The 11,681-nt window shown below is 47.8% G+C and overlaps 1 protein-coding gene across 3 annotated transcripts in view; it reads left to right on the forward strand.

Annotated features, from left to right (window-relative positions):
• LOC149866298 (uncharacterized) overlaps positions 1 to 11,202 on the forward strand; it is a 45,341-nt gene extending 34,139 nt beyond the window's left edge. For all 3 annotated transcript variants that reach the window (XM_090043287.1, XM_090043288.1, XM_090043289.1), the window contains 3 exons: positions 1,234 to 1,400; positions 2,966 to 3,054; positions 7,339 to 11,202. In XM_090043287.1, the coding sequence (XP_089899413.1) occupies positions 1,234 to 1,400; positions 2,966 to 3,054; positions 7,339 to 7,534 (452 nt within the window). In that variant the 3' untranslated portion in view covers positions 7,535 to 11,202. The remainder of the gene's footprint in view (positions 1 to 1,233; positions 1,401 to 2,965; positions 3,055 to 7,338) is intronic.
• The last annotated feature ends 479 nt before the right edge of the window (positions 11,203 to 11,681 follow it).

Consider the following 11,681-nt stretch of genomic DNA (forward strand, 5'->3'; position numbering starts at 1 on the left):
ACACCACACACGTAGGTATTCCCCATGATGCTGATTTGCAGCATGGGAAAACCCGCAGTGGAAGAAAGCAGGGTGGTGCGTGTGGCAGCAGCATGTGCCACCTGAAGGCGGAACCTGGCCAGCTGGAGCCATGCTCCGATGGCCAACCAGGCATCCTGCTGCCAGGTTGCCACCACTGGAGCCTGACCCCAGATAAGGCTGCTGGGGCCAGCCTCCCCTACCCAACCTGGGACAACTTGTTATATGCCAGAGCGTGCCAGAGTACACACGCATGGATGTTTCCAGGGAGAAGTAGGAGCGGCATATAGTGTGCCACTGCTATTTTTACTCTGGGAAATGCACATGTGCGCTCATGTGGACGCGCCAAGAGAAGCTCCACTGCAAATTGACAGTGTATTGCTTAGGCTTAACCAGCACTTTCCCAAGTTGCAACATTATCAGTCTGTCCTGGAGACACCAGAATAATTCACTTTGATTATAATAGTATTGATGGTAGCTTCCCGAATACCAGGGAAGGCCAGTGCTAGTCAGGACTGCAGTGAACTCACATAGAAGTTATAGCTCATCCAAAGGAGGAGGAGCTTGTAACCATCATGTGTGCTCTGAGAGAGCATGCACAGATCTTTCCCTGTTATTGTTTGGGCATCTTTATTTTTTTAAAACAAGTATCTCAAAACAGCTAGCACTGGCTACCTAATAAGCCCTTCACCTCGGGTGAGACAGGTTAAAATGGGGTGGGAATTTATGAATGATTTTAGTGTAGCCCACCTCAAAATCTGCCTGTACCTCACAAAGCTCATTCACATGAAACACAAGACAGACTCATGCATCAGATGGACTCCCACCAGTCCCAAAATGGGAGTCCCTGTTTTCATGACTTTGCCCAGCCAACGAAACAGAAATACCAGTTTATTGCAAGAGTACCACACTCTGATGGAACATATATTCATGCTGCTTCCTTCACAGACCATGAGTTGGCACTGATAAACTGACATCAAGGCACATATCATGCTTTATGACAGGGTATAATCCTGTAAGAGGCATTTCCTTGCTTCACAGTGGACGGACAATATGGAGGGCTATGATTGCAACAGTAGGGAGGGGGAAGGATTGCAGTCAGGAATGCAAAGTACAAGCAGCTCCACATCAATGGAAAGCTCAAGTCGGAAGTTTTGTGGTCTGATGCTTGCAGTTCATAATGGCTTCCCTCCCCCACACTCTTGCTGTCTAAAGACCTGCCATCGAGGCTGGAAGACGTTGTCAGGACTGCGATGACCTTGGCCTGCCCCTTGCTGACACAGCTGTGCTGCGTGGTGGTAACACTTGGGCCTCACGGGGTGTTACTGTGCGGCAGGAGCATGGGAGGGAGTGTGTCTCTTCACCCTGGACCACACATGCAGGTAGGGGCACACGAGTGGCAATGGATTAGTAATCAGGCCTTTGTCTGGCAGGGGAAACCCCATGTATCTGGGTCCATGAAGGCAGTTTTCCTTAAGCGTTCCTGGGGATAACTATTCTTCCGGCGTGGTTTAGTACCCACTGGGGTCTTGGGGCTTAAAGCCCACTTTATGGAAACAGGAGGCTCCTTCCTAGCTTGCTTCTGCAGCCCTATGGCTAAAGGCAGGCGAAACTTGGGGGCATCCAAACCCCAAGCCTCCAGGCTTGGGCCTGCACATAGGATGCCTGCCAAAAGACTTTAGAAATATCTGAAGCCCCTGGTGGGGGTGGAGGATGTTTGCCGGTTGTAAGGCCACTTATGGTTCTAGACTCCCTCACAGATTAGGACTCAATTTGGCTGATTTGGCTTGGAACACATTTTCTTTTAAAGAAACATCCTTTGTGTTTGAGTCATCCAAGTGGCATTGAAACCTGGTGTAGCTTTGCTATCAGTTTATCGGTCCTTGAGAGATGGGAAGGCTTGGAGGGTTAGCAAGGGAAACAGCCTTCCATCCTTATACATTGGGACCTTCTCTGCAGAATAATGACAAAAAGCAGTTTTAAACTGTGCTTTCCTGGGCATTTGAGAGTGTAAGATTAACAAGGTGGGTAAATAGCACCCTGTTCAAATTCACAGACGACACTAAGATATGGGGGGAAGTGGGCATGCTAGAAGGGAGGAATAGGCTGCAATCAGACCTGGACAGCTTACAGGGGTGGGCGGATGAGAACAGGATGGGATTCAACACTGACAAGTGCAAGGTGATGCACCTGGGGAGGAAGAATCAGCACCATACCTACAGGCTGGGGAACTCCCTTCTTGTCAGTGCAGAGGCGGAGAAGGATCTAGGAGTCATCACTGATGCTAAGATGAACATGGGCCGGCAATGTGGGGATGCAGTCAGGAAGGCCAACCACACCTTGTCATGCATCCACAGATGCATCTCAAGCAGGTCCAAGGAGGTGATCCTCCCCCTCTATGCGGCACTGGTCAGGCCGCAGCTGGAGTACTGCGTCCAGTTCTGGGCGCCGCACTTCAAGAGGGATATGGACAACATGGAGAGGGTCCAGAGGAGGGCCACTCGCATGATGAGCGCTACCAGGAGTGACCAGGAATAACGGCCACAAGCTGGCAGAGGGTAGATTTAGGCTAGACATCAGGAGGCGCTACTTCACTGTCAGGGCAGCTAGGATCTGGAACCAGCTTCCAAGAGAAGTGATGCTGGCTCCTACCCTGGGGATCTTCAAAAGGAGACTGGATGAACACCTCGCCATGGTCGTTTGACCCCAGTACTCTTTCCTGCGATGGCAGGGTGTCGAACTCGATGATCTCCTTAGGTCCCTTCCGACCCTAGAAACTATGAAAGTATAAAGCACAGCCAAAAATAATTTGACTTGATACATACATAACACATTATTTGGACTTTTAAGTAGTGGTGCAGCTCTGTATGTGATCAGCCAAGTCACATGTTGCCTCTTGACCCGAGCAGACTTCCAGTAATGCCCCATCTTCTCTCTTTTTCTACAGAATGCTGCAGGCCAGCTGTGTGCTGCACACTACCCAGCAGTCCCTGTCTCCAGGGAGGAGATTGTGAATGTCTCAGGAGCAGGTGACAGGTATATTGCTAATGACCCAGAGAGGAGATATACTTGTGGCAGCCCCTTTTTCCCTCCATCTGAATTCCACTCTAGAATTCTTCAATACTACTGTCAAGATAAAGCTCACCCTAAGGTTTGGAAATTAGGTACTAAAACCATAAAACAAAGGAGAGGTGAATGCTGGGGGTGGGGGGGAGACGATAGACAGACTGTGCTCCAATATTTCCCCTAAGCATTTTGAAGCTAGTTTGGCCACTTATTTTCATGGAATAGGCATGAAGCTATATCACAGCATCCCAGAGTTCAGTAGCATATCTAGGATGCAATGCTTTGGGCTGACAGATGTTTTCAAGATGGCAGCCGGCCAAAGTGCAATAGCACTAGTAAAAGCAAAGTAAGCTACCTTAAATCAAAGCTGAGTCAGTCTCTCTCAACTGGAAGTGGGGTTTGGCCTTCATTGTGGCTTTTGCTAACAGCAGGGTCTGCCAGTGCCAAGACAGGCTGCCACAAGCAAAGGAATTGCCTCACAGGAGCAATCACATCTAGAATTGTGCTGCTGGCTGTGGTCAAAATCCTGTGTTCCTGAAGAGTCCTTGCCATAACTTACCTATTTATTGATGCACTGTTGTACAAAGGGATAGGAAGAGACAATTTTTACTTATTGCCTTACATCCTTTAAGAATAAGCTCTTATTATTCTCCTCTTAACTTGTGTATGCACATGTCATGCAGTCATAATTATCCAGCTCTTGATTCCTAAGCTGTAGTAATTGACTCTGACTTCATGCTGCCATGATCTGTGCAGATATTGCAAGTACAAAAGGTTTCCCCTTTAGTTTTCTACCTTCATTTGCCACATATTTGACCATTTTTTCACCCTGGCAGACAGCAGGGAAAGCTATTGGAGGTATTTTTGCAAACCTTAATTATTCCAGTAACTTCTTTTGTCTAGACTAAGAACACAGATAGATGTACGAAGAACCTGGGATTAAAGAAGGGCTTTGCTGTACATCAGCTGCTCTGCAGTAACTGCCCATGTGTATGCTCTTCCTTCATAATAAATAGAAGCTAAACAGCTTAGCCCTCAATGAAAGAGGGACGAGTATCCTCATTTAGCTTTTACTTACTATGAGACATAGAGAATGCATGCAAGCAGCTGACACACGGCAAAGCCCCATCTCCTATTATTCTGCAGTAAATAACCCTGGTGTTTCTAGTGAGTCCTCATATGCTCATCCTCCTACCCGCTCTAAATCAGGCATTCTCAGCCCGGTGCTCACAAGCACCATAGTGCTCTTGTGATTTTATAAAGTGCTCTCCAACAAGTCCAACAACAGTGCTCGAAAGCACTTGCGATCTTGTCAAGAATCACATTGAAAGGCATAATTGAAGATGATTATTATAGCTATTTGATTTTCTTTTAATGCTCCATGAAAAAGGCTGAGTCATCACAGTGCTCATTAATGAAAAAAGGTTGAGGACCCCTGCTCTAAACAATGGCATTGCCCCTCCCTGGATCGTTTCTACCTCAGCCCCAGCACTGCACAGGTCAGACCACACCACTCAGTGCTATCATTATAAACAGTCTAATTTTTGTTGTGTTATTTTCTCTTCCTTCTTATATCTATTTAAGATTCTCAATCTGTGGTTGAGACCTTTTTGGACTTGAGGCACCCCTTGGGAAATGCCAGCTCTCAGTTTTGACTCTTTTTTTTTTTGACTGAAGAGAAATGGTAGAGCAATTCTTCTGTTGCAAAGAACTCAGAAAGACCATATGGGCAGAATTATTTTAATATTACAGATTCCTATGTGAAAACTGTAATCTTACCTGGTGAATCATATTTGCACACCTAACAGTGCTAATGTTGTGCGACAACCCACAGCACCCTTGAATGGTACCCCAGGGCACCCTGGTTGAGGTGCTGTCCAGCTAGCCGGTTCCTTGGTAGGACTGTGGCAACTGTTTGCTCCTTGGTTGCTGTGATAGCATAACAGTACATGTCTGTACATGGCATTGTTACGGAAAGATTCCCCCACATTATTTATTCCAAGCCTCGGGAGCTGCTGAAAGATTGAACAGCGATCACAGCCCACAAGTCTCCCTGCTTTTGTTAGATAGAAACAAACAGGTAATTAGTCTAAGTATGACATGGAAAATTTCCCTCCCCACCCACTGCAGTGTAATGAGAAGCACCTGGAGCCTCTGTTTGCCAGATCAGAAGGCTATTTTAATCCTGACAAGAAGGTCCCCTTTGCCCATCACTGCTAAATCGAGCACTTGCCTGCACAGAGCAGGGGCAATCCGCAGGCTAGATGATGCCCTTCTGTGCTGTAATGCCACCTTTATTAGGGAGAGATGACCCTCAGGGACCAAACAAGCTTGGGCTCTTCACACTTAGAGACCTTGTGCAGGTCCTTATGCACAGGACAGCCTGGGAGCTCTGCCTCAGGGACCATCAGAGAAGCCCTTTCTCTGATAGGTTGCATGGCTACTTTGACTTAAGTACTTTCAACAACGTGGGCGCTAGCTCCCGACTTTCTGTAAACACCAGTGTCATCATCACAGGACATGCAGCTCCCGATTAGCCCGCCTCACTATGTACCTTTGTCTCACTCTCACTTTTTTCTCCTGTGATCTTTGTCACTGTCCTGTTACTTTTGAGCCTAGGTAGACTTTTCAGGCCCCTCGCTGTATGTTCTATAGATGTGGCTCCCAAGTTTTTTTTTTCAGTTGAAAAATTGAGAATTGCTGAGGGTCTCAGCAGGCCACTCAATCAACTTTTTTTTTGTTCTACAAATCAAAGCACACAACTCATATTTTAATAGCAGTAGATTACAAATACAGATCTTCTCAATTGTTCCACAACCTTTCTGCGGACCCCCTGAATGGAGCTCGCGGACCAGTGGTGGTCTGTGGACCACAGTTTGAGAACCCCTGCTCTAGATGTTGTGGATGGACATCATCGCAGATTTCCTCCCTGCTGAAGTTGAAGTCACCAGAATGAGCCACTGGCAACTCAGGCAAATTAAAATCATTCCCTCCAACTCCCAGCTCCCTACCCTCATTCTAATTATTCCCCACCTCCATTTTCAAACATCTTGGGAAAAACAAGTGTGCCTTGCAGTCTGAAAAGATGACTTTCATCATCATCATCATCATTTACTACTGCCTCAAAAAATCACAAACCCATTTATCTACCTAATGCAGTGGTAAGCGAAGTACTATCCCTCTTATGTAGATAGGAACTGAGGCACAGAGAGATGTAGTAACTTGCTCACAGTCATATGAGTAGGGTTGGACACAAGCATGAGCGAACTGGGCAGCCACCTGGGGCCCGGACAGAAAGGGGGCCTGAAAATGGTAATTTTTTGTTTATTATCATCATCATCTCTGGCAAAGGGGGGCCCAACACTAAAAGTTTGCCCAGGGCCACCAGGAGTCTAAGTACGGTGTTGCATATGAGACCTGTGTTGTAGAGGCAGGTCATGAACCCCAGTCTCCCGAGTTCTCATGTACTGCTTTAATCACAAGGCTCTCTCTCTTTCCTCCTCTCCTTTCTTTGCCTCTGCCCTCAAAGTTAGAAGTGACATGCTCATGACAACATGAATGGCACTTTTCTGCTGTAATACTTGGTTTATCAATAAGAACCTATGACAGACCTGGTTAGAAGAAGAAAAAATTTCTTTTTCTCAAATAAAAAAAAATAGAACAAAACCCTTCTTTTGTTCCAAATATTTTCAGTGTTTTATTTTTGGTGGGAAATTTCAAAATGAAGTGAATCACATTTTTTAAAGCTTTTTAGTTAAATTTAAGTTTTCATTTCCACTTTTGATTTTTAACAGGTTCTTTCTTTCCATTTCCCTGTCCCCTCACATTAAATATTTTCATTGAAAAAGGGGGTGGAAAAGTTAAAGCACAGAGGGAAGAAACCCATTTTTTACATTTTTAGCTTTTTGCCCAACAGGGAAGAATGGGGGTAGGGGAGAAGTACATGACAAAGGCAAGGGTTGGAGAGGAAGAACCTCACTTTTTTTTCCCCCCATCTAGAAAAACATAAAAGGATACCAAAAAAAAGTAGTATGGGAAAGCAGAACTATCTCCCATTCCAGACTTCTCTGATTGAAACAGTAGTTTTTCCTCTAACTTTTTCAAGTGATGAAAAACCAGGAGAAGAGAAAGCCCCTGTCTTTATAGAATTAAATCTCCCCCTCCCAGTTCCTGTTTACATGGCTTCGAGAATTATTAATTTGCCTCTGCAATTTCCATGGGATTGCCAAAACAGCCCTTCCTTTCTCTTCACAGTTTAATGGGAGGAATAATCTCTGGCCTGCTAGCCGGCTACGACACAGACACCTGCGTCCGGATGGGCCTCCTCTCTGCAAGCTTCTCCATCCGCTCACGTGAGCCCATCTCCCAGAAGATCAGTACTTTCAGCGTGAGCTTGGAACAGGTCAAAGCTCGAAGCTGGCCAGAGGCAAAGACGTATAGGATGGACTAGAGCTTCTGTTCCAGAGTGCTCTCGACTGCCACCTCTCTCTTTCAGCCACACATTAAATTTGATATTTGTTCCCTTTAAGGAGGAGTGGATAATCTGGATTGGGTCCAAACTACAGTGATTATAGCTGGCTGTGTGCAGAAGACTTATGACAATATTATACAGGCCATCCTCCCAGATTTCCCAGTGCAATACCACCCAGAGACCACAAAATCAGGTTGCTTAACCCCTCAGATTGCACTATAAGGCTAAAGTACAGACAGTCAAAAAACCCGAGGCTGTATCAATTCAGTCTTTGCAGGGTAGTCTAAACTGTAGAGATTAAACTGAAACAGAAATGACTAGATATTTACCTTTGATTCAGGAAATGCAGTTAGTTACATGCTTGCAGTAGTTCAGGCCAGAAGCCAGGGGGTGCTAGTGTAGGGCTCTCTGGCTGTGTGTTCACTTCCTTTTCCTGCTGCCCCCAAGGTCTCTGGGATTTGTAGTCCAGAATCACAACAGCAGAACTCTGCAGAGTTGCTCATCACTTCCTCTTCCTGCTTCCAGGTGCCTCTGGGATTTGTAGTCCACAGTTGCAGCCAACACAAAGTTTGAGCAGGGGAAGGAGTGTTTAATGCTCATCCCTGGCCCCAGACCCCAGCTGTAGACTGGACTGCATCTCCAGCCAGGCTTCCCCCTGCAACCCCTTGTCAGCCAGCCCTCACTGCTCCGGCTAGGGAGCAGAGGAGTGGGCTGGCCCTGCCCTCTGGAGCAGATAGCACAGCCCAGTCCAGGGCTGGAAAGCATGGTGGGATGCTGGGGGACTCTGATTTAACTTGAACAAGGAAAGGGTCTGGGACAGAAGTTTCATAAACCAGTTTGATCCAAATCAGTTAAGTCTGATACTACATTCAACCAGATTTATCTTAAACCAGTTTCAGCTATTCTGAAAACTGGTTTATGTGCACTGAGCGTTTGTTCTGTTACAGGTTTAAACCAGTCTCTGATGACTTAAAGCAGTTTACGTGTAACTTCTATACCTAGCCCAGATACCTTTGCCTACCCTTAGTCATGTAGGAGTTGCAGCAAACCAGACTCAGTTGTTTTTTTCTACACCCCGTCTGAGAAATTTTGTTTTCCCATCCAGCTTGGTTTCTATCAGCCTGTCCCTTCTCAAAGTAATACTCAACGGGCTCCAGATTTTTAGTGACCCCCACAATGGAGGCTGGCAGGGAAGCAAGCCCAGGGACTCCATATAAGACAGCCAAAGTTAGTTTTTCATCAGGTGCTGAATCCCTGAGCTGCTCCTTGTCACATCTCTTCTTGAAGGCATTTTTTTCTCATTCCTCTTGTGAGCTCTCCTCTACTTACCCAGACAGCTGCCCTTCCTCTGAGGCCATAGGCGGTGGAAGCAGGGCTGGGGGAGGGCCTAACAGGGCTTAGCCCCACCCCGCAAACACAGGGCAGAGGTAGGGCCGCAAGGCAGCTTGGCCAAGTGCTTCTGGTGGCTGCAGCAGGGGTTAGGAGGGAGTGGGGTTGGTGCTAGGGGAGGGGCAGGCACTGCATAGCCAGTGGGGCACGGGACTGAGCTGAGTGGCTCGTCTAGGGGCTCAGCTCCTGCTACTACACTCCAGGAGGCATGGGAGGTGCATTCCCCTGCATCTGCACAGGATAGGGCATGCTGCTGCTGTGGCCTGCATCTGGGGCTGCAGCACTGGGAGAAGGCTATGGGGAGGGGTTGCAGCCACCCCAAACTTTGCTGTAACCCAGCCAACCCCCCTCCCAGAGCCACTGCCACTGCCACCAAACCCTGAACTGAGCCCAGCCCTGCTGACAGGAAGAGTCCAGCGCTGCCCCGGCCCCAGGCAGCAGCCGCAGCAGCAGCCTGCCTGGCCTTGCACAGTTCCAGGGGCACACACCCCTGGGGTGTGACGTGTGCCACCCCCTCCCCACGCCCCCCAGATGAACCGCAGCTTCATCCCACACCCTGCCTTGATGCGGGGCAGGTGCAGGGGTCCCAGGGGGTCCATTGCCTTTGGCCCAGCAACACAGCTGAGGCTGGCCCCACTCCAGCCCCCAGCTCCGGGGGCCCCTGGGCAGTGCAGGGCCAGGGCCAGGGCCAGTGCAGGACTGAGATGCAGTGGATTCATTGGTGCAGGGGGCACCGGCACTGGGCAATGACCCTGGGCACAGGGGAAAGTGGGGCCACATGAGTGCAGTGGGCCCCAGCCCTGATCCTGATCCTGGGCCTGGCTTGGCTCCACTGTCTCCTGATCCCTGCCTGGTCCCAGCCCCAGTCCCTCCCACCCCCGCTCCCACCCCTTCCCCCACAGACTTTCCTGCCTGGAGGGGGCACTCAGCACCCCACCCCCCCAAAAAGAATTTCTTCCTCTGCCTATGTCTGAGGCCCCACAGATCCCCCTTTTCTGTAGGCTGGCCCAGCAGGAAGATCTTCTCTTGCTGCCTCACCAAGTGATAATCAACACAGTTGCCCTACCCCAGCTTTTCTCTCAGGCCACAGTCTACAGTCAGTTCCTACGTATAAGGCTTCCTACTTCTCATATGGGGAGCTTGCCTATCCACCCCCTTAACCGGTCTCCAACTGCTGGCCTTTCTCCCTCTTAAATCTAATCCTCACAGGTGTAGCAAGTGGGGCTACTAGAACGTGGCTGCTATCCCCAGGACTCCTCTTCCTTAAAGGCACTTACCACCTTACGCAGGCAAGGTTCTTTGGGTAGATCTGATATCTTTTATTAGACCAACCCAAATAGTTGCAAAAAATTTCCTTTGCAAGAATTTTTCCAACAATTTGAGTTGGTCTAATAAAAGATATCAGATTTATCCAAAGAACCTTGCCTGCGTATGTCTTTAGACCAACATGGCTACAACCTACACCCTTGTCACCTTATTACACACACCTTCTTGGAAAACTTAGGGTTCTTCCTTTTGTATTCCCAGAGAGTAGACTTACAAGCAAAGGAGACTGGTCATTCCTTCAGCTCAGAGCTGAACCAGGCTCTTTATATCAGGCCTGCTCAGCTAGCCATTCTCTCCTCAGGAACAGCCTTTCTGAGAACCTGGCAAAACAACGGATACTTGAGATAAGCAACCTCTACCAGGGAAGGTTTGAGAGCCGTCCTTAGGCTAAACAGCCTTTGACATGGCCCAGATACCAAATAGATCATTGGATGCTGGGCTCTAAATATGTAGAAATTCCTCTGGCCCCCACTGCAGCCTGAGCGCTCTGGAAACACTAATGAATGCAACCTTACTACATCCACTGAGCCAGGAAGGTACGGTACTATCTTTATCCTGTAGAAGGGAATATGAGGGATAAAGATGAAGTGACTTTCCAAGGTTGTAGTGAGTCTGTGGCAGAGGTAAGAATGGAAACAAAGTTTGTCCAGCTGCTCTATCCAGTGCCTTAAACACAGGATTATTCTTCCACTTGTGCCCTTTCTGACATCCAGCTCTTTAATACTTTTATGTTATTACCTTATTGCTGAGGGCAGTTGCACATTCATTTGTTTATAGGTACAGTCCATAAGCTTCTGGCAAGTAGCTAATGCAGACTCTATGACTATGCAAAGCTTGAGTACTCAGTGTTATATTGTATAAATAATACCTCCCATTAATATTTAATGGAGTGATCGTCTGACCATTTTAGCAAATAAACCTTTAAGAGGGAATACACGTGCTCTGGCTCCAATGATTTCAGTGCTACCAAGAACTGAAGCTGCTGAAGAGGTCTATACTAACACACTGCTAGACATGAGCAGGTACATAGGAGTATACAGTCCATACTCAAGGAGTAGCCTCCCAGCTATCTGTGCTACTAGCTTAATTCCCATGCTGAAGGCAAGGACTGTTTAAGCATTGGGTCAAAATGTCAAAAGTCCCCTCTGAGCCCAGCAGCCAGGGTCCTTAAAGTATGCAAGGAAGTGAGGTGGCCACTGGCCAGTAGTGTCCAGTCACCTTTGCCTCAACCGCCCAAATAACCAGATCTGGATTTAAATCTGGGCTAACTGGGGGCAGCCTGTAGCATGAGTCCGGAGTGATGCTCAAACTCATGCCTCAGGAGATGTAGCACAAACCCTGCAGTGGTGCCCTCTGAGCACTCCCTCCTCTGTTCAAATCACTCGGAGGTTGCACGTGAAAAGGCTCATGA

This window comes from Crocodylus siamensis, chromosome 4, assembly GCF_052110815.1.
Source record: "Crocodylus siamensis isolate JL-2025a chromosome 4, ASM5211081v1, whole genome shotgun sequence".
Lineage (NCBI taxonomy): Eukaryota > Metazoa > Chordata > Crocodylia > Crocodylidae > Crocodylus > Crocodylus siamensis.